At 32.1% G+C, this 25243-nt stretch overlaps 1 protein-coding gene across 1 annotated transcript in view; it reads left to right on the top strand.

Annotated features, from left to right (window-relative positions):
• The window catches only part of LOC139502732 (uncharacterized), an 81589-nt gene extending 62614 nt beyond the window's left edge, over positions 1-18975 (top strand). Inside the window, exons 3-4 of the mRNA XM_071292337.1 lie at positions 5275-6297; positions 17837-18975. Coding sequence (XP_071148438.1) covers positions 5275-6297; positions 17837-18832 — 2019 coding nt within the window. The 3' untranslated portion in view covers positions 18833-18975. The remainder of the gene's footprint in view (positions 1-5274; positions 6298-17836) is intronic.
• The last annotated feature ends 6268 nt before the right edge of the window (positions 18976-25243 follow it).

The raw sequence follows: 25243 nt of genomic DNA on the forward strand, positions 1-25243 counted from the left end.
TAGATGAAAAAGTTTTTTTTTCACACTGAATACACAGATTAAAGGTGACTTCCACCATTCTGGAAGTAGTTATAGAATAAAAGAATGATTTGTCATTGTCATCTGTATATGTTTATCTGATGTTACCTAATAAACATGATAAAAAATGTGTGATGAATTGGGGAAAAAGAGATATTTTTTATATGTATGAAGCCTTGTAAGTCAAATTCTGAACAATTTGTAGCTTAACTCTTTATCACTCATCCTTCTATTATCAAATAAATTCTAACATTTCAGTTTGTGGAATAAAGACCCAGCTATTTTGAAAATTCAGCTGATATCTTTTAAGGTTGCAAAGGAGTAGTAAGTGATAAACAAGAAAAAACATGTTAGGGGATCTCCACAAAGAAAAGTGTTTCTTTAAACATGCAGATTTAGTTTCGACAGTGCAAAACAGTTTTTTCTGAACTAGTATACATAATTGTTAAGGATCCAGCTGAAGGTGGGCTCTGGGTGGGGGATTTTCTTGCTGTGTTAAAGATCCATGGTGGCCATAGGCTGTCTTCTGCTCTTTGGTCAGGTTTTGTCTCTTGACACATTCCCGTTTTCCATTCTCAGCTAAAGTTCTGTACCATACACCAAATAATGAAATCTTGCCTGAAATACTGTGCAAAAGAATAGGACAAAAAAGATAATCAACACAACTGAATACTTAAATATTTTTCAAACTTTGTAGTCAATTTATTTATATCTTTGAAAATAATGACGAAAAATTGAAAGTTGTTGTTGACGGCAAATTTTTTATACATAGGTTATGAGATTTGTAGTTAAAAATCCGCAATTTCTGTAACTTGTAAATTACATTTCAAAACTTATAAGGATATTCTTTATTATTGGGAAAATGCAATAAACTTTTGATTAACTTTACTGGCTGGGTATAATGTTATTTATTGAAAAGAACTATTAAGGCTTTAATTTAATATACATTCAGCAATGAACCTTGGCTTTTTGTTTTTTTGTGGGAAAGGTATATGTAAACATTTTAATTAATTGATAAGGACTGTACCTTAACTTTCTTGTTATGTAAACAGTATTGATATTCTAATAGAGGAAACGTTTTTCTACTTTTTTAACAATATGGAATTAAAAAGAATTTCATATAAGCAGAAAAAAAAGCTTTAGAATACATATATATCAATAATGAAACAGCCCTGTGCCTCCAAAAGTAGCCTGTATAAGAACTTATATTCAAGGTTATTTAAAAATGTCAAAGTAGTAGTCAAAGTTGAAGGTAGTAATTTAATAAATATAGGAAGATGTGGTATGAGTGCCAGTGAGACAACTCTCCATCCAAGTCACATTTTATTAAAGTTAACCATTATAGGTTAAGGTACGGTCATCAACACAGAGCCTTAGCTCACACTGAACAGCAAGCTATAAGAGGCCCAAAAAAACTTACTAGTGTAAAACCATTCAAACGGGAAAACCACCAGTCTAATCTGTATAACTTTATTTAAAAATGGTAGAGCAATAAGTTTCACAGATTTCTCATTGCGATGATAAACCTGATTAATATTAAGGGTTGTATAGTATTTAAAAGGACATGCTGGTTTTTACTGCAGTTTTCATGAACTGTTATTTCAATATTCTTCTATTCTACAGTTCTTCAAAATATATACCAGAACAGGCGTCCATAAAACTTTCAAGCATGATTATCGTACTATAGACTCAAAAATCAACCAGTCAAATTATTTCATTTGGTGTTTCCAGCAAAGATTCTATGCTACGAGTTCTAAGTAAAGTTTTATGAACGATGCAAAAACCTGATAATACCTTCCTGCATTCCACAAATAGAATGTAAAAAAGTGCAGTGAACTGATGAAACATTGCTTGTTAGATAAAACTTGACAACCAATTTCATCATTCACAAACTTCAATGTTACAATTACCACATTTTTATTCTCTTGAGATTTAGGAGAAATCTTCTTATTTTGTAAGTAAAATGAAAAGTGTATGTAAGAGGGATATGCTTGATAGTTTTGTTTGTTGTGTTTGACCATGTCTTGTTTGGCTGTTTCCTTCATTATTGAGAGGACAGAGTAGTCCAGTGAATAATAGTCAGTAAAGATGCATATTATATCAGACATGTTTATATTTTTAGATTGGGATCCATCTACTAAGTGTCCAGTTTCTACTTCTGTCTGGCCTATTTAATTTGTTTCCTTAGTTGTGTTGAGTTTCTGTCTTGACGTCATAAAGTAGTAAATAAAATCCTTATAATGTGGGATTGGTCAGAATTCTAGTTAAGGATTATTGTTATGTTCTAGTTTTACTTTGTCCTGTATAAAAAAAACTCTCAATGCCGTGACAAAAGCTGCAAATAGTCAAATTGCTCAGAACTAATGTAAGTCTTAGACCTAATTTCTCCCTAACTGTGTGATCAATGACTTTATTGAAATTTCTGACAAAAACTGTGAAATGATGAGAATGAATGGACAAGTTTTTAGCCATTTGAGATACTGAGAACAAATCTTTTAAAAGCTGTGTAACGGAGAAGTAGTTAGAATTGATTGTAGAGAATCGTTAACGGAAGTCCTATAATACTACTGTATGATGGCCAGATTGTTAGTTTATTCAGACAAGTTGATGTTTTAAGACTTCTGGAGGCCTAATTTAATCGTCGTTGATTTTATCAGGTAGTTTATAGTTAGCAATATTTGTAAGATCTATTCAATTGGGATTGATTTTTCCGTTAGAGATTTTGGTTCACCATTGTTGATTTTTAGCATGGTAAAAAGTGAACAAATTACCAATTTTGACATAAAACTAATAATTTGAAGCCGTGTTTGTACAAACAGACTTAGTGCCAGCGGCAGTGTGGTATCTTAATCAAATACCAGTCTTTCATATTTTGTAGCAGTTATCGCAATTGCATTCTTAAATAATATATTAAAGTATTTCAAATAAATAATTTTCATCTGCATTAGTCAGAAAACTGTGTTTTACATTGGCTAAAATAACCTGTATTCTATTCTTCAGTTTCTGTTGGAATTCTCATTCTGGTTTGAGAATTATTGATAGAGATGTGTAGTATAAACTGCTATCTAAGAACTGTTGTTTGAAAACTATTTGATTTCATGGAAATCTATTTCATTTTGATAATCTCTAGAGATACCCAGCCATTTATTCTCTGGTTTGATACCACTGTTCTGTGTCATTCATAAAAATACATGAATGAAATTGTAGACATTTATTGTGGTTTGGTGTAATCTTTACAATTATGAAAATGGATGATCTGTCTATAGAATGACCACTATTAAATGTCAAGAGTTGTTTTAGTCAACTTTGTATAGATAACTGTTTTATAATAAAAGCTGTTCTAATGGTCATCAGAATAAGATAAAGCCACAAGCCTTGAATTTTGATAGGAACTTGACGTTACTAGAAGAAAAACAAATTATCATGTAATAAATAAATTTGGTGTATTTACTGTCTTCTGATTGGTTAAAATTATTAGTTTTATTTTCAATGTTGTCAATTTTGATGGCGACACGCCCACTCTGACGTTGAGCATTCATACGCCAACATGTGTGTACGTTGTTTTTTGTCGAGCCTGCAACTTTTGTTGCAGAAAGCTCGACATAGGGATAATGATCCGGTGGCGGCGGTGTTAGCTCACTTCTTAAAAGCTATATATTTTAGAAGGTGGAAGACCTGGATGCTTCATATTTTGTATATAGATGCCTCATGTTACAAAGTTTCCGTCAGTCACATGTCCAATGTCCTTGACCTCATTTTCATGGTTCAGTGACCACTTGAAAAAAAAGTTCAGAATTTTTGTAACGTTGAATTCTATCTTATTATAAGTAATAGAATAACTATATTTGGTATGTGCGTACCTTGCAAGGTCCTCATGCCCGTCAGACAGTTTTCACTTGACCTCGACCTCATTTCATGGATCAGTGGACAAGGTTAAGTTTTGGTGGTCAAGTCCATATCTCAGATACTATAAGCAATAGGGCTAGTATATTTGGTGTATGGAAGGACTGGAAGGTGTACATGTCCAACTGGCAGGTATCATCTGACCTTGACCTCATTTTCATGGTTCAGTGGTTATAGTTAAGTTTTTGTGTTTTGGTCTGTTTTTCTCATACTTTATGCAATAGGTCTACTATATTTGTTGTATGGAATGATTGTAAGGTTTACATGTCTAGCGGGCAGATGTCATCTGACCTTGACCTCATTTTCATTGTTCAGTGTTCAAAGTTAAGTTTTTAAGTTTTGATCTTTTTATCTAATATTATATGCCAAAGGTCAACTATATTTGGTGTATGGAAATATATTATGATCTATATGTCAGTCCTGCAGGTTTTATTTGACCATGACCTCAATTGCATTGTTCATTGGACAGTGTTAAGTTTTTGTGTTTTGGTCTATTTTTCTTAAACTATAAGTAATAGGTCAACTATATTTGTTGTATGGAAGCATTGTTAGCTGTACATGTCTGCCTTGCATGGTTCATCTGACCTTGACCTCATTTTCATGGTTCATTGGTCTTTGTTTAACTATCTTGTTTAATGTTAAGTTTATGTGACAGTTGTAATAACGCTTTATACTTAGGACTATCAACATAATATCAATGATTAGTAAAGAAGGCGAGACATTTCAGTGTGTGCACTCTTGTGTTAATATAAAAAGTTCTTTGAGCCTTATTTTTGATAGAAATTTATTTATAATGAATGGCAATGATTATTTTTATTTTATTGAACCATAAAACTAATTTTTGACTCTTCACATTTTACATAATCTGCTTCACGGATTATTCAATGTGAAGAGTCAAAAATCAGTTTTATGGTTCAATAAATTCAAAATAGATAATAACCATTCATTAATTGTTGCACTATATGGTTATTGAATTCCATGCAAAAACATTCTTTTTGCAGAAACAATTTAGATAAAAGACTGTTAGAAATAAACTGATGGACACAATAGAGCAAACTCTGAATTCATGTCTGGGGGCTGATATGGAAAATAGATCCTCTCATGTGTCATAAATCTCAATTAGGGAAATTACACCAACTTAGTTATATTCTTTATCCAAAGAGAAATAACTCAAAAACAAACTGCTGATAAATGGATGTGTCATATAAAAATGATATGATAAAGAATTTGTAGGAATGTGCCAGATTGTAGATTATAAATATGATATTGCATAATTGAGTAAATCAAAGCTCCATTTATAGGTAGAATTGACAAGAAAATGATGGTCACTGAAATATATATTTTCTTTTTCAGGAAGTGACGAATGGAAGAATGAATTACCAAGATGTGAAATATACACAGCTATCGAATAAAACAGAAGTATGTTCCAGATGTTGTACTCCACGTAAATTGTTCACCTATTTCTTCATACTTATTGTAACATTAATTGGACTACTAGTAACATGCTATAGTCATAGCGGTATATGTAATAAATATGATAATCGGAAGGTCCATATTAGACTTACCAAGCGCCGACTACCTCATTGTATTATCATTGGAGCTAGGAAGGCAGGAACAAGAGCGTTACTCACTTATCTTAAAGTTCATCCAGATATTCAAACGGCTCAGTATGAAGTGCATTTTTTTGATAATCAAGAAAATTATGATTTTGGATATGGATGGTATCAAAAGCAAATGCCATACTCATTTCCAGACCAACTGACAATAGAAAAATCACCTGCATATTTTACTGAATCCAGTGTTCCTGGTAGAGTTTATAGTATGAACTCTACCATCAAGATACTACTTATTGTCAGGGACCCAGTACAACGGACTATCTCGGATCAACTGCAGCTGAACTTTAAAGGACTGGATATGGGATTGGAAGTGAAACCTTTTGAGGAATTAGTTCTTAATCCTAAAACTGGAAATATTGATATGAACTTTAAACCAGTTCAAAGATCATATTATGATGTTTACATGAAAAATTGGTTGAAATATTTCCCATTAAACCAAATTCACATTGTGGATGGTGATCAGCTGATAGCCGATCCTTATCCTGAGGTCTATAAAGTTGAATCATTCCTTGGAGTAAGACATGCAATACCTCAATCGGACTTTGTTTACAATGCTACTAAAGGTTTTTATTGTGTAAAAACAGATACAGCATACCAAAAGTGTTTATCAGGGTCAAAAGGTCGCTCTCATCCTCACATACAGAAGGAGGTTATTGAAAAACTTAAAGATGTATTTTGGAAACATAATGAAAATTTCTTTGAACTGGTCAATCAGAGATTTTTTTGGAACAATAAAACCATGGCATCAAAAATTGGTAAATAAAGTAATACCTCATTTCACAACACAGAGCATAAGAAATCAAATTAACATTTATAGTACAGATGAATTTTTTTCTCATAATTATTTATAACTTTTCTGTAAGTAAATCAAACTACTGATTTTGTATTGTTAGTTCATTGAAGACTAAGTACCAATCAGAAAAATTAGTAAAAGATTTTAAAGAGCCACAACATGAAATTTTTTTATATTTTTTTTATGACAAAAATGTACTCAATATATCCAGTCATGCAATTGTTGAATGTAAAATTATGGCTTCCTGTTATAAGGTTGCTTTATCACAGTTAGATCTTATTCTGTTAACTTATATAAAGGTCCAGACACTGCATTTTGAATTTTGATGAGCATTGAAATTTTTTAAGTCAGATTTGCCAATATCGTTTGTTTTATAGATATTTAGATATGCCAAACTTTGCCATTAATTGTTATGATTTTTTTCTTGCTTAAGTAGACATGTTGTCTCGGTTGGCATTCAGACTGTTTTGTTGCTGTCTCCCACTTGTTCTTTTAAAATATCAAACATATTCAATATTTTTTTCAATTTTTCTGGCTATAGAAAAAGTTCAGATTCATTGAATTGAAAGCAGATCTTGAACATGTGGGGCCTACTTTGATTCGTCCAACTCTGGTTAACTCTAGTTGAAAGGTCAGTGCTAATGTGCATGTGTGCAACCGTTCCGAATCGAAGTAAAAACTCTTCCATCGAGTTGACTATTATAATGGAGGTGAAAAAATTGTTTTTTGCTGAGCATTAAAATAAAAAAATATTACATAGTGTTTCACAAAGAAAAGTCCTGATCCTGTTTGCTTTTGAAAAATAGTTTGTTAGTGAGTTAAAAAAAAAAAAATGAAAAAAAATCGTTCAAATAAAAACAATTAATTTCTATTTTATTTCTAACCACCACCTTCAGCTGATAATAATCTCATCATAGATACCAGGAATAAAAATTAATATTTACGCCAGACGCGCGTTTCGTCTACAAAAGACTCATCAGTTACTCTCGAATCAAAAATGTTATAAAAGGTCAAATAAAGTACGAAGTTGAAGAGATTTGAGGACCAAATATACACATGAACAATATTGGCTGATTCCGAAATATATGGAATAATAAATTCCCCTTGTCAGCTTTATTCTTCGGCTGTGTTTTGTCAAATACCAGTTTATTTGTATCACTTTTATTTGTTGCAACTACTTGACGCCATCTTGAAACTCGAAGCAACCTGCCCCAACCCAGGGTTCATGTCGAGGTAGGTTCAAAAGGTCAAACTCGAGGGTTCGGTTGTCAGTCGAGTAAACTCGATAGACTCTTCTAACCCGAGTTGGACAAATCGAAGTAGGCCTGGAAGATCTGAAGTCATATGAATTCTGAACCTAACCAGAAAATTTTACTGAAGGTAAAAATCACATGTGTTCTTGTTTTTATACAACCGCAAAAATTGAAAATTTTTTGGTCGTATATTGGTATCACGTTGGCGTCAGCGTCGTCTTCGTCGTCCGAATACTTTTGGTTTTCACACTATAACTTTAATTTAATTAAATAGAAATGTATGAATTATAAGACATGGTTTATGACCATAAAAGGAAGGTTGGGATTGATTTTGATAGTTTTGGTCCCAACAGTTTAGGAATTAGGGGCCAAAAAGGGCCCAAATAAGCATTTTCTAGGTTTTCACACTATAACTTTAGTTTAAGTAAATAGAAAGCAATGATATTTTGACACAAAGTTTATGACCACAAAAGAAAGGTTGGGATTGATTTTGGGTGTTTTGGTTCCAACTGTTTAGGAATTAGGGGCCAAAAAAGGGCCCAAATAAGCAGTATTCTTGGTTTTTGCACAATAACTTTAGTATAAGTCTATAGAAATCATTGAAATTTAAACACAAGGTTTATCAACACAAAAGGAAGGTTGGGATTGATTTTGGGAGTTGAGATCCCAACAGTTTAGGAATTAGGGGCCAAAAAGGGACACAAATTTTTCTCATTTCAGATTTCATAAATAAAAAGAAAATTTCTTCAAACATGTTTTTTGAGAGGATTAATATTCAACAGCATAGTGAATTGCTCAAAGGCAAAAAGAAAATTTTCAGTTCATTAGACCACATTCATTCTGTGTCAGAAACCTTTGCTGTGTCAACTATTTAATCACAATCAAAATTTAGAGCTGAATCTAGCTTGAATGTTGTGTCCATACTTGCCCCAACCGTTCAGAGTTCAACCTCTGCGGTCGTATAAAGCTGCACCCTGCGTTTTACTTAAAAATTGTCAAATCATCTCTCAGACTCACTAACTAATAATATATTTACTGTAAAAAAAACAATTTGATAAAGTTCAAAAGTATTATATATATATATATATATCTTGTTCTATGTACCCTTGGTTGTACATTTTTTACAAGTAATCTATTTGCATACAATATATATCTTCATATCAGTATCATACAGAATTAGTAGGTAGAAAAAACATATACATGTATTATATAAATCATAGAAATTAGGTACATTTGTAAATAGAAGGTGCTGCAATGTGCAAAACTTTGTTGTGTATCTTTTACTTACTACAGTGTTGATATAGAAAAATGTTAGAGTTATACATCACTTTTTTACCTGCACATTCTAATTTTTATCACATATCATTTTTATAATTTTCCCCTAAGACCATACAAAGATTTTTATACTGTCTCAAATCTTTTGTGGCCACATTGTAAGGTTGTACTTGTTGTCTGTTATTTGTTTTAAGCTTTATATACTGATCTTTCTGAAACACAATAAATGAAAGATGGTATTGAAAATTGGGATTGTGGCTAAACCAATTACATTATGAAAATCAAAAGAGCCTATAAAAAAGGTCATGCTTTTTATGCTCCAGCTAGGAGCATTTTGTTTGTTGGTCTGGGGGTCTGTTTGATCGTTTGTCTGTCTGACTTCAGGTTAATGTATTTTGTCCTGGTAGTTTTTGATGAAGTTGAAGTCCAATCAACTTGAAACTTTCTACAAATATTCACTATACTATGATCTTTCTAATTTTTAATCCTAATTTCGTGGTCCACGTAACATAGAAAATGATAGTTCGAGTGGAGCATCTTTGTACTATGGACACATTCATGTTTACAATTTTTTCCCAGCTGTAAAATTTTCTCAGAAGGTCTCTGTAACATAATACTGTATCTAAAACAGACATAATACCCAAAGATGTTTCAATACTGTGTCTACAGTCCTTTCTAAAATGCTTGGATTCAAATTTTATATGGGGTTCATGCTCTGCTCAGTGTAGACACCTTTCATTAGTTTTAAGCTCATCTGGAACACAATCATGTGAGCCATAATAATATTTTTGAATCTCCACTGTGTTTGATTGATCCTTGGAATTTCAAGTGTATAAATTATTTGTATCCAAGATTTTGATTTACCAACAAAAATTAAAAACAAGTTGCTTTCTTTATTAAAAAAAGCAACATGTGAACCTGAGACAGCTGACTATCAGCATGTTGCACTCCTCTCTTTTAAGGCATTATTTGTATTGAGTAGTATTTATTTTAAGCAAGCATTACATTTTACCGGTAATATGAATTGTTTATACAAATCCATGTACGTCTTTTGTTTTTTGGACATTTTTACACAGTTTAGATATTTGTAGATTTTGAAAATGTTTTTTTCATGTTTTTTTTTTCTTCATTTTTCAAGGTTTTCTATTTGGCACATTTATAAAGTATTAAAGGTTATATTGTTTAAGATATTCATAAATATGTCATATGTATTATTAGCTTAATTTGAATATATGTGAAAATACCTGAACCCTTCACCACAAAATTGCATTGTCCAAATATGGACCAATCATAATAATAATAATATAAAAATAAATTCTTAACGATAAGAGGGAAGCTAGTTACAACAAACAAATCTTCCGTGAGACCTACACTTACAAATTACTATACAATCAAAAACAGATAACTACTTATATGTAATTTACAATCATACAGTTCAATGTATCATTATAATATGATAAAAGATAAAAAGGTATGTGTTGTAAAAAATAACAAAAATAAAATCAAAATATGACATATAAATCAAAATAATACATTGTAGAAAACAGAAACTTATCAGGACTGTGTCAAGTGTTCTTGACACTATATTTAAATATAAAAGTGTTTATAGAAGTGCAGTAGACAACTGCACATATTTGTTATGGAATGAGGAGGTAGGAGCGTTTGATTTTTTCCTGCATTTAAAACTTATTTTGTAATGAGTTTACTGATATATAATTCTTAATTTCAGTAATGTGAAATCATGGGGGTTGTGATATAGGACAGTATATATTTCTTGTTAGGCAGATCACAGATCTTTTCATTTATTTTTTAACGTTTGATATATTTTACTGAAAATGTGTTTGTTTTTCATAATAATGATATTTTAACATCATTTTGTAGACCTTGTTGCTCAAAATCCATCTATGAATTGTAAATTAAAAACTTATTTCTCATAAAAATTACCTTTGATATTCAAGTTTTTAGACATTTCACAGACAATTTTTATGACCTTAAAGTAACATTTCAACTAAGATGGTTTTTTTATTCAGTTCAATGAATGTACATCATAATCCCAGAATATTCTTGGATTATGATGTACAATTACGTTGGCTATAAGTATGCTTACATGTAGGTAAAACTTTGAGCCACTCTACAAAATTATTAATTTTATGATAATAGGTACATTACTTCCTTATAATAATAAATTGAATAATTTGTAAAAGGTTTGGAATATATATATCTATTTCCTGGATGAGGCAAAGACCGCATGTGATCAGGGTAATATTTAGCTTTATTATTAACTCAAATTTAAACGTAAGTTTCATATTTATGTCTATTTTTATATTTAAAGAAATACAAACCAAAAAGCATAAAACAGCTTGTTTTACAGAACAGTAAAACAGTAAAATAAAAATTATCGTGCAGGGCTGTATTGCAATCACCATGTGTCTGTCTGATTGTCGCTGTTGTCCAAAGAATAATTTCATCACATTTGCTCAGAAACAACTCAACAGAATAGCTTCATATATGGTCAGCAGTTTACATTGATTACTTGTAAGGTTTGAAAACTTTTCATATCTGTAAGACACCTGCTTCCTTTTTTTGGGAGGGGGTGTCATTAGCACAAAAACACATTCTTGTTTACCCTGACTGCCAGGCATGATGGTGAATGCAATTTGCTTCCATTTTGTCATCCTTTCTTTTTTCAATATTATTTAAAATAAATTGTTTGGTTATCTAGTTTGGGCAAGCTTACCTTAAATATTGAATAATTCAGACATATACATTTTATGAAAGAATTCTATACCTATAGTTGTAAGAATGTTAAGCATAATTGATTATTATTCCATAGATGATTCTTATTATAGTAGCAAATGTTATCAAGTTTTATTTCTTTCCTGGGAAGATGGTACTCTAATCATGTGACATTATACTGCAAAACAGGCAATGATACTCATAGGACAAACGAAATCCAGTACCTTTTGATATTTCTGTTACCTATCTATTTATATCTTTATACTAAATAGTTTTACTTTTACTATTTGTCATGTGAGAGTGGCTGCAACATGTGAGACTGTTATATTTCTATGTGGCATTATTAAACATGTTTAATCTTGGATTCACCTTCATTAATTGCCTTGGTTTTTGGTTAACTGCCTACAGCGCTTACAGTGCTTTGATTAATATTTGGTTATCGAATTGGTCCACATTGAGGTCTAAAGGGTCTAAAATTGAACATTATTTGATTTCATCAAAAATTTAATTCTTCGGGTTCTATGATATGCTGAATCTAACCATGTATTTAGATTTTGGATGTTGGACCATAATAAGTAAATGTCCAATTTAAAATTTTTAAGATTTTAAGTTTAATTCTTAGACCACATTTATTCTGCGTCAGAAACCTATGTTGTGTCAACTATTTAATCACAATCCAAATTCAGAGCTGTATCAAACTTAAATGTTGTGTCCATACTTCCCCCAACTGTTCAGGGTTTGACCTCTGCGGTCGTATAAAGCTGCACCCTGCGGAGCATCTGGTTTATATGTTGGTATGGTGTGAAAACATGATTTCTCAATGGCATCATAATAATGGACACATGCTCCAGTGGTCTGTTTTTATGATTTTTTTCTATTTCCCTATACTCATGTGCATTTCCCTTTAAAATAACATTGCAGGCAAGACATTTTGTAGAAAGACAGTATTTTAACCTTCTGCAAAGATTGATCAATCATGTTATAATCTATGGCTTTTTAACCTATTTGAATGTTTGTTATTTGTTTTCCTTTATTTAATACTCCAGCCAAACTATTAAGCCAATATTTTTATATATTTCAAGATGAGTAATACAACTAATCTATGGATTACAGTTTTGTACACTAATTTTTATATGATATATTTAATTTATGCAGTTGTATGCATATTTTAACTTAATGTCTTGCAGTTTTATGCATATTTAAATTTAATGTCATTCAATTTTATGCATGATGGTAGCATATTTTCATAGATATGCATATTTGATCAAAAATTTCTGAAATTTTACACATTTGTGCATATTTTGATTGTTATATTAAAATTATATTATACTGCAACGTGTTTGTTATATAAAAACAAGGATTTGACCATGGCTTATTGTCCAGTAGAATACTTCTGGAATACTATAGAACAACCTGTTGGATACCTATTTCAGTGGTGTCATAGTCCATAATAGCAGGAACTATAAAAACAGACAAAATGTAAATCTTTCTTTGAGTTTATGTTCACCAAATTTTAATGAATGTCCAAAGACAGGATTCTCTTGTCAGTTGTCTTTGTTTCTTTGTTAGTTTAGGAATTTAGTTGTCAGTAGAGACACTAATTATATACCCAGCAAACACCTGTCTGTACTGACTTTATCCTTTGTTTGATTAGGTCAAAGTATGGCCTTCAACACAGAACCTTGGCTCACTCCAAACAGCAAGCTTTTACAGGCTTTAGAATTGGACTAGTATGAAACCATTTGAACAGGAAAAACAACAGTCTTATTTATATCAAAAACAAGAAACAAGAAACATTTATGAACCACAATGGCACATCAACAAACAACACCACTGAACAGCATCCAAAGAATGATTCATTTATATTGTAATAAAACATATGAAAACAGTGGAATTATCCATTTTTTGGAATGTAAATTTTTTTTGGATGTTTTAATAGTCCATTTGACTTTCTACTCTTTATCAAGGATGTATAACTAACATCTAATATAAGTCCTTCTCTAAATTGGTTTCCATTCTCTAAATAAAGTTTGCCTAAACCAAGTTTTATGAATCTTATACTTAATGCTTAGTGCCACAAAACTCAGATCAAGTATGAATTTTGGTAGCATCACTTTTCCTATTCTTTAGCTATTTCCCTTAATAACGTTGTATACAAGCTGGGACATGGACACATTCCCCATTTATTGTTAGATATATTTCTATTTATATCCTTCTGATGAATTTACCTAAACCAAGGTTTTATGAATCTTATAGTTTTAAATGCTTAGTGCCGCAAAACCAGGGGCGTAGCTACCCGGAGGCACGACAGCACGTGCATCCACGTCGTTTTCACAAAAAAAAAAAAAAAAAAAAAAAAAACAGAAGAGAGAGATGAGTTGGTCAATCGGAATCAGACAGCGTGATGCATGTATTATCATAATTATGAGATTTGTTTAACGTTTGGAGACTGTTAGTGTTCGTGTCTTTTCCGTCTATCCTAGATATTAGTTTGACAACCTAGATACAAGTGTTGATGAAGCTGTTCATGCAGAAAAAGATCGTAGCTCCGCAGTTGCGTGCACATTGATTCGGCATGCAAAAAAGAAATGGCAAAATATTTTTTTTTATAATATTGAATGCTAAAGAAAACACCTATGTTGTCATTTTTTTAATTGATGAAATATCATTTAATAACGACATTTGGTTTCAAAATATTTTTTTTGTTTTTGAGATTATGACAAAATGCAATATCGGAAGGTAACTTGTATCTTTTACAAGATTTGAATTTGTAATACTCAGTCTAAGATATGTAGTTTTGGGGCACATTTTACAGTGAACAGTTCATCAGTTTGCAGTTTGGAATGAGATGTACCAATCGACATTAGAATTATCAGATCCCTTCGATATCGTTGAAAATATGCCGAGGCGATGTGGTTGACAGACTACCGGAGCCAATCACCTTGCAACCGTGCTGCAACCACGCCAAAACAGTATTGGAAAGTCTAATTATTTTTTGCGTTCATAGACCATATGATAAGGGAACTGGAGAGTGGAGTCGCGTAAAGTTATCAGAAAATCGCTTCTTTGCGCTGTATCTGCTTCATCGTGTTGTAGGAAATATCATAAACGAACAAATCTCAATATTGTCTGAGACATACGAAACTGACCTCTGGCATGTAATTTTGACGAATTCAATTTGGTGTTCCCTCAATGCCGAACAAGTACGCTGGTTTATAACATCTCGCGAGTGCTACCATGCCATGATGGCCCTGAGATCTACCAGTCACGGTACTACGTATGTAATTGAAAACAAATGTACGATCAACAATGAACAACGAAAGTTACATATCATTACTGCATATTCATCGGGATTTCAGTGTGTAGACCCGAAAGTACGAGTTGACATGTATCCATGTTGACAATAGAGAAGTTTGTTTCTGCCCAGACCTGAAGAGCAGATTTTGGACAATTTTGAGTAAATTCTGTATCACAAATATGTGTTGTTTATGTATTACTATATTCAGAAGATTTATTAATAGTTTTACATTCATAAATTTTTATCTACATATAGCTCCTCTTTTGCCCGTCCTATGACCGAAAACAGAAAAAAAAAATTCTGCATAATAGGGTCCAAATTTTTTTTCGCCTCGCTCCGCTACGTGATACTTGCTTCCACATCGTTTCTTTCTAGCTACGCCCCTGAAAACTCATGTCAAGTATGAATTTTGGTAGCATCACTTTTCCTATTCTTTAGCTATTTCCCTTAATAACGTTGTATACAAGCTGGGACATGGATACATTCCCCATTTATTGTTAAATGTATTTCTATTTATATCCTTCTGATGAGTTCAGCCTTTTTCAACTGATTCTTATATGTTCCTATGTTGCACTGTTACACCAGTGTCCCAGGTTAGCGGAGGGTTGAGTACTCACAAACATGTTGGTTCATGTCTGTCTTTATTTATTTTTATACGACCACAAAAATTAAAAAAATTTGGTCATATATATTGTTATCACTTCGGCATATGCATTGGCCCAAGAGTCAAGACTGTTGATTTCCAGATAATAACTTAAGTATAAGTAAATAGAAATCAATAAGATTTTAACACAAGGTTTATAACCACTAAAGGAAGGTTGGGATTGATTTTTGGGGTTTTGATCCCAACAGTTTAGGAATTAGGGGCCAAACAGGGACACAAATAAGCATTTTTATAGGTTTTTAACACAATAACTTTAGTATAAGTAAATAGAAATCTATGAAATTTAAACACAAGGTTTATGACCACAAAAGGAAGGTTGGGATTGATTTTTTGGAGTTTTGGTCCCAACAGTTTAGGAATTAGGGGCCTGAAAACTGGCCAAAATTAAACATTTTGTTTGACTTGATCAAAAATTGACTTATTGGGGTTATGCTAAATCTAACCATGTATTTAGATTTTGGATATTGGACCATAATAGGTAAATAATGTCCAATTTAATTTTTATACAACCGAAAAAATTGTTTGCGTTCGTACAATGGTATGATGTCGTCGTCGTCTGCGTCATCTTCCGAAGACACATTTGGTGTCCGGACAATAACTTTAGTTTAAGTAAATGGATCTCTATCAAATTTTATACAAAGGTTCAATACATCAAAAGGAAGGTTGGGATTGATTTTTTGGGTGATGGTTCTTACCGTGTAGGAATTGGGGGCCCAAAAGGGGCCTAAATTAAGCATTTTTCTACTTTCAGGATATCATCTTGTGCAGAAACATTGTAATTGCTCTAAAATTGTACAATCAATGTTTAATACCACAGGTAGAAGGTTTGGATTGATTTTAGGGGTTATGGTCCCAAATGTGTAGGAATTTGGGGCCAAAATAAGCATTTTTTTTTTTAGTTTTCAACCAATAACTTGTTTAAGTGTATAAATCTCTGAAATTATACCACAAGTTTCCATAATACAAAGGGATGGTTATGGGGTGGGGGTTATGGTTCAAATCATCAAGCAACTAGGGACAAAAAAGGGGGAAAACAAAGATTTTTCTGGTTACAGGACAATTTAGAAAATTTAAAAGCGGTGAAGGGTAGGTAATCCAATTAAAGTTTAAAGAACACTGTTATATATATCTATATGTTTGATTACTTTATTACCTCCCTAACACTGCTTGAAAATTATGCATAAAGAAATGATGATTGTCTTGAGATGTGTAGCTGTAAATTTATTTTTTGAAGTAACCGTTTATATTAATTTTAATTTTTACCATGACTGTATGTCATTTTATATTTTAACATTTTATGATGTATTTAAATGAGTAGTTATTGTTGCCAACTCCATTAGAAATTTGAATTTTAGACAATTTTTTTAATAAGGAAATGGGGGAGGTGAGAAAAAAAATGGAGGGGGGGGGGGTAAAATTTTTATCATTTCAGATTTCAAAAATTAAGAAGAATTTTTCTACAAATGGTTTTTTTTTTAGGGGATTAATATTCAACAGCATAGTGTATTGCTCAATGGCAAAAAAAAATGAATTTTTAAGTTCATTAGACCACATTCATTCTGTGTCAGAAACCTATGATGTGTCAACTACTTAATCACAATCCAAATTCAGAGCTGTATCAAGCTTGAATGGTGTGTCCATACTTGCCCCAACTGTTCAGGGTTTGACCACTGCAGTCGTACAAAGCTGTGCTCTGCGGATCATCTGGTTTTAAGTTCTTAGACCACATTCTTTCTGTGTCAACTATTTAATCACAGTCCAAATTCAGAGCTGTATCAAGCTTGAATGTTGTGTCCATTATACTTGCCCCAACTGTTCAGGGTTTGACCTCTGCGGTCATTTCAAGCTGCACCCTGCATCTGGTTGGTAAATTGTTTTGTTATAAATTAGGCTGTTAGTTTCCTCAATTGAATTGTTTCATATTTTCCATGGCGGGGCCGTTATAGCCAACCATATGGAATGGGAGATTCTCATTGTTGAAGGCTATATTGTTACCTATAATTGCTTACATCTACTTCACTTGACCTTTGGTGGATAGTTGTCTCATAGGCAATCATACCAAAACTCTTTATACTTATATTCAAGAGAATATACTTGTCTTTTGATACTTTGATTTTGCAACAATATTTAAAATTGAGTGTGAAGAAGAGGCTAATGTGTTAATGCTGGCATTAGACTAAATGGATGTCAGAGATTAATAGAGGATAGGTACACAATAAAATATATTCAGATATGCTTATTGTTGTGAATTGACTATAATTTTACTTTATTTATTTTCAGGGTGACGGAATGGCTGCTAAGTATCACCCTCTACCTCAGTACTCTGGAGATACTCAGGATAAGTCATGTTGTTGTGGATTAAGTCATCGTAAAGTTATTCTTGCCACAATAATAGCAGTCCTGGTTGTTATAATTGGTCTATACACTGTGTGTCGACCATCCGATAAACCTGTAGTGAATTACAAAGATATACTCTCAGACAATGATTACAACACGCCCAAACATCGTCTACCTCACTGTATCATCATTGGCATGCGGAAGGGAGGAACTCGTGCTCTACTTCAATTCCTTAATTTGCATCCAAATATTCAGGTTTCTTCAAAAGAGGTTCACTATTTTGATAGGAATGAGCATTTCTTTCAGGGAATAAGTTGGTACCGAAAAAATCTACCTTTAAGTTACGGAGATCAAATCACAATAGAAAAAACTCCTGGTTATTTTCACAGTGATAAATCTCCGGAGAGAATATTTCGAATGAATAGTACTATCAAACTGATATTGCTTGTACGTGATCCAATAGAGAGAGCAATGTCAGACCACCTTCAATTAATGGACAAAAGGTCAAGGATGAATCTGGAAACAACAAGTTTTGAGGAAAAAGTTTTGAAGGATAATGGAGATGTGAATGATAATTACAAACCTATCCAAAGATCTGTTTATTACCAGTTCATGAGACATTGGCTCAGATTTTTTCAGTTGGAGCAGATCATGATTGTGGATGGAAAAAATCTGACTAAGAACCCATTTGAGGTGGCTCAGAAGGTTGAAGCTTTCTTGGGTCTGGAGCATAAAATAAGCAAAGACTCATTTGTTTTTGATCGAACAAAGGGGTTTTTCTGTATCAAGAATGAAACAACTGGACATAAATGTCTAAATCGAACAAAAGGTCGGAAACATCCAGAGGTGGATGAAGAGGTACTGGCTAAATTGAAAAAATATTTTGAGCCTTACAATAAAATCTTCTTTGAACAAATCGGACAGAAATTTGACTGGTGAATGTTTTAGGTTTTCATATAAAATCAGCCTTCATGATTTATGTTGTTAAGTTTGATAATAATTTTAATTAGGGTCGGATGAGAACGGGTTTCAGCAGTTATACATTCTTTTCCAGTTGAATATTTAAGTTATTCATTGGATTATATATGGATTATCATAATTTGATTGGTTATTACTATACAAAATATAATACTCTGCAATGTGAATTTTTTTATTTAATCTTTTATTCTATGAAACATTTTGAAAGACTATAATATGCTAAGAACATTTTTATGCAAATTATTACTTGAGTTTATTTCAAGTTGACAAATATTGCAAGGCAGGCGTAGGTGTTACTTTTACAGATTTTTGTTAGCACCTAAGGTTATGTTTTTTATTAGGAGCATATAAAGATGAATACTTATGATAGGTTAATGTATTTTAGTATGTAGTAGCATTGACATTTTAAATTCAATGTGTAGTCCCCCCTCATGCTTTTATATTTTTGTATTGTTCAAATAGTATTTTACCAGTGTTGTGAATGTGAAAGGTAGCCTAGGGACCAATTCTAGATGCCCATCCATCTGACAAGAAGATCCTGGGTAAAAACTCTAGTTGAGAGGGAATGATTTTATTTTTGGTTTGCAACTTTATATAATTGTTGAGATGCAGCATGTAAGCTACTTTCACATCTGTTATGCAGCCACTTCCTGTTTGCTGATAGTAAGAAATTTTACAACACAGATTGTTCATGGAAAATGTCTGTCCATTAAAGCAGGTGCTCAATATGGACTACTATTTTGTATGTACAATGAACCTGTGAAGTACAGGGAACTGGAATGTAACCTTAAGATGAGGAGTTGAGGACATAAAATAACGTACTGGCATAAGCCATAAATGTGATTATCAATTTGTTTGCATTATCACTTTTACTTTTGATAAAGTTTATTTTCATTGGGTGCATTTTGTATTTAACACCAGTATGTTTTTAGATAATTCTTAATCAAATTTACCACATTGAGGACAATTTTTTAAAAATTTTAAATAGTTGATCTAACTTTTGATGCAGCTTTTAACTACACTCAATTAAATTGTTTCTATGTTCTTTATGTAATAAAATGATATGTAAATATTTTTTTTTATCTGCTCATTTTTTGTTGTTGAATCCCAATTTTCAGGTAAATGTGATGCATTTTGTTGAACATTATCAGCAATGTTGTCAAAGTTTTAAAGTAATTATATTTATAGTAGGAATTTTAGGTTTGAATATTAATATGTATACATTATAGGTTGTATTGTAGTTGTAGTCAAGATTGTACTGTTGTACAAATATATTATTTTTTGTTATATCAAATACAGCTGACTATCATAATCATAAACTCAGAAGGATTGAAATATTATGATTTTGAGGTCGATAGTTCAGAGTCAAGGTCACTATTATAAAATATAAAATAAAATTGGAAAGTGATTTTCAGATGGTAATTTGTGCAGTTCTTACTTAATTTGAATAACACTTATTTAGGTAAATGGAACACTTTAATAATATTGATTTTGAGGTGAAGGTAAATTTTACTGAAACAATGTTTTTGTTTGTTGGAAAAGTGGTTTGATACTGTGGATTCATTTTTGATGGTACCAATTTTCGTGGATTGAGGAAAACTTGCATGTTTGTGGATATTTAATTTCGTGGTTTTGCTAACGTCTGTAAACAAGTCTATGGAAAATGTGTTATTCGTTGATCATTTAAATTTGTAGTTCACCTGTAACCACGAAATCGACGAAAATTTGTATTTAACGAAAAATGATGAATCCACAGTAATATGCAAACTTGACAAATAATTGGTGTGTTTAGATTACTACAGGTTTGATCTATTGATAGTCAGCTGCATTACTATATCACCATGTTATCCTTTATAAGGCATTTGATATTATACTTGTATTTTCATGAGTATCATGAGAGTTTTCTATGAAAATGTTATAAATTATTATTATTCAGGTAAATCAGACTAATTAATAAATGTGTTCCTCATGTAGTTGAAACTTATATTTCTCAGCAATCAAATATTCAAATAGTTTTGGGGAAATATAATCTGGTTTGATTGTTGGTGTCTTTCAATCCACCATTAACACTTTTGTCTATTTTCTGGCGGCAAGATTTTATTGGAGGAGGCAGCTAAAGTGCCTAGAGAGAATCAAAAGCTTTGACAGGAAAACTGGCAATTCTGGTCAATAAAAATTGGAGTAGAACGCACCTGTAACATACAAGGCTCAAACTCCCAACCTCAGTGTTGACAGGCTAAAAGTACAATAGAAGAACTATGTAGACTACTCGAACACCGAGGCTATTGAGAAATCTGTATAATATTGTACATGTTTCAATATCGAGGAAATGACTGAGCTAAACCATGTGTGCTGATTAAACAAGTGAAACTGCGAACTACTGCTCACTGATGATACCCCTGCCGCAAGTGGATAATATTAAAGAGTGTAAAAATATGCAAGTGTTCCGTGAACAGAAAGTTGTTAAGTGATGAATCTGTAAAGGCATCACATGCTGACTTATATAAACCCTGAAACCAAATTTCAAAAATCCTTGTATTATAGCTCATAAGAAAAATGTGACGAAAATTTTCCACTTGGCTATCATGTGTAAAATGATACAAGTGTTTGGTAAACAGGAAGATGTCTAGTGATTAATCTGAAAACGCATTACATAGTATAGCTGACATATAAACTCTGAAACCAACTTGTATTTTAGTTCCTGAGAAAAATGTGACAAAAAATATTTATGGGACGGACGGACCGACAGACTGATGGATGGACTGACAGAGGTAAAACAGTATACTTCTCTTTTTCAAAGTGGGGGTATAAATAGAAGAGGATCATAGAATAAAAGTGTAAAAAGAGTGCAAACGCTGAAATGTCTCGCCTTCTCTACTTATCATTGATATTATGTTGATAGTCCTAAATATAAAGCTGTATTACAACTGTCACATAAACTTAACATTAACCAAGAAAACTAAACATTGACCAATGAACCATGAAAATAAGTTCAAGGTCAGATGAACCATGCCAGGCAAAATTCTTCCATACAACAAATATAGTTGACCTATTGCTTATAGTTTTAAGAAAAACAGACCAAAACACCAAAACTTAACACTGAGCAATGAACCGTGAAAATGAGGTCAAGGTCAAATAAAACCTGCATGACTGACATGGAGATCATAAAATATTTCCATACACCAAATATAATTCACCTATTGCATATAGTATTAGAAAAAAAAGACCCAAACTCAAAAACTTAACTTTGATCGCTGAACCATTAAAATGAGGTCAAGGTCAGATGACACCTGCCAGCTAGACATGTTCACCTTACAATCATTCCATACACCAAATATAGTATGGTAGACCTATAGCATACAGTATAAGAAAAACAGACTAAAACACAAAAACATAACTATAATCACTGAACCATGAAAATGGGGTCATGGTCAGAAGACACCTGCAAGTTTGACATGTACACCTTACAGTCCTTCCATACACCGAAAATACTAGACCCATTGCTTATAGTATCTGAGATATGGATGACCACCAAAACTAAACCTTGTTCACTGATCCATGAAATGAGGTCGAGTTAAAACTGTCTGACAGGCATGAGGATCTTGCAAGATACACACATACCAAATATAGTTTTTACATTACTTATAATAAGAGAGAATTTAACATTACAAAAAATTTAACTTTTTTTTCAAGTACTCACTGAACCATGAAAATGAGGTCAAGGACATTGGACATGTGACTGACAGAAACTTTGTAACATGAGGCATCCATATACAAAGTATGAAGCATCCAGGTCTTCCACCTTCTAAAATATAAAGCTTTTGAGAAGTTAGCTAACATCGCCGCCGCTGCCAGATCACTATCCCTATGTGGAGCTTTCTGCCACAAAAGTTGCAGGCTCAACAAAAACTATGCAAAGAATTAAATTTCAAAGAACTTGTAGAACAGTTAACCTATATATTCTGGAATCTTAACTTTCAATCTTGTATCAATTACGGGTATGAGCTAAAAATCACAAGCATGTTTTAGGTGTGTTTGGTTTGTCAATATCATTTCAATCAATTAACTTTGTTCATTTACAACTAAATTATGTACATGTGTAATTCTATACTGTTTAAAGCAGTAATTAACAATGATTTAATCTATTTTATCAACAACTAAAACAGTTTCATATCCTTATTATATGTCTTAACATATATACAGAAGGATATCAATATCCTTGAATTCGTTATAAATGAACAGACAACAGAAGTCTGAGGTTATTGATTGAAACAAAAAAATTACAAGTCAAAGAGACCTAAAACATGCTTGTAAATTAGATAATAATTAAAAATACACTACATGTTAAATATAGATTGAAAACCTATTTTTAAACTGTCTTTTAAAGCTGGTTTCACTATGCTTATATACTGCAATTCTTTTGATTAGTTCTCTGTGATTGATTTACCCAAAGGAATGTAGTAGCTTTGTGTATAATGATTTCATGGTTCAGCTAGCAATCGAGCAAACCAATGATACTACCTTTACCTACACACTCAAATGAATGTGCTGTAAATGGAAACATAACTTTACGGTCCAATAACACACTCTGCCACCATGACATTAATAAATCAATGTACCAAACATAGAATGGTTGATATAAATAACCAACAAAATAATCCACACATAAAGTATGCATACACTGTTAACACAGAAATATGTCTTGCCTATTTGTTATTTTGATAAAGCAAAAGTTAAAATTGAAATAGCAACACTATGAATATGTCAAAATCAATGAACCATGAACTAATCACAAGCTCATACATGTAAACTGAGCAAATAACATAAGTGATTCACCTTAAACTCACCTAATCACAAACTAATACATGAAAACTAAGCAAAATTTTCAATGTCAACCGAACATGATTGAAGGTCAAGGCGGAATAATCTCTATGGAAATGAGATATGCCATTGCTTAAACAACTGTATACCAAATATCATTGACCAACCACTAGTGGTTCACCATAAACTAGACCTAATTACAAACTAATACATTGTTGACATCACAGACACTATTTCAATGTCTCTCTTTTTGAATCAGTAGTCAAACATAGATACTCTCTGATAGAGAGTTTTCTCATAGGAAATAGTATAACATCTCCAAATTTTATATTTCATAGTGCCTGAACTTAACCTACCATACCAGAATACAAACATAAAATGACTTAACTAAATAAACTATTTCAAATAACCTATTCATATGCAGAATAGAAGGATAGTTTTAAATAAACACTCTGAAATAACCTATACATATGCAGAATTGAAGGATAGTATGAAATGAACACACTCTGAAATAAACTATACATATGCAGAATTGAAGGATAGTATGAAATGACCACACTCTGAAATAACCTATACATATGCAGATTTGAAGGATAGTATTAAATGAACACACTCTGAAATAATCTATACATATGCAGAATTGAAGGGTAGTATTAAATGAACACACTCTGAAATAACCTTTATCTTACCTCCTATACATTTCTAGGAATATGATTGGTTAAAAGCGTCCTCGTGGAAACCGTGTATATTCAATATTAGGTTAGTTGGGAGGCGGGGCTTATTCCATACATGGTTAGTAGTGGAGTTACGTCCCTTTATTTTCCATATAAGGTAATAAGGAGGCAGGGCTTATTTCATACACGGTTAGTAGTGGTGTTACGTCCCTTTAGAAAAACAAAACAGTACTGAGAAAAAATCTTAAAGGTTTCAACAGACGAAGAAAGTGATGATAAAGTGAAATAAATTCAGAAAACACATTTAAATCTAACAAGTTGTCATTGTTGGCATCATGTTAATGCTAACTGTATTGAAGACTTGCTCATTTTGATAGGTCTTCGCTCTCACCCCATATGGAATTTACTGACCCCATATATACCGTATTAGGTCACTAGCACACTATGTTACTAATAATACATATGCAGAATAGAAGGGTAGTATTAAATAAACACACTCTGAAATAACCTATACATATGCAGAATTGAAGGATAGTATGAAATGAACACACTCTGAAATAAACTATACATATACAGAATAGAAGGGTAGTATGAAATGAACACACTCTGAAATAACCTATACATATACAGAATTGAAGGGTAATATGAAATGAACACACTCTGAAATAACCTATACATATACAGAATAGAAGGGTACTATGAAATGAACACACTCTGAAATAAACTATACATATGCAGAATTGAAGGGTAGTATGAAATGAACACACTCTGAAATAACCTATACATATACAGAATTGAAGGGTAGTATGAAATGAACACACTCTGAAATAACCTATACATATACAGAATTGAAGGGTAGTATTAAATGAACACACTC

Source organism: Mytilus edulis, chromosome 1 (assembly GCF_963676685.1).
Source record: "Mytilus edulis chromosome 1, xbMytEdul2.2, whole genome shotgun sequence".
Classification (NCBI taxonomy): domain Eukaryota; kingdom Metazoa; phylum Mollusca; class Bivalvia; order Mytilida; family Mytilidae; genus Mytilus; species Mytilus edulis.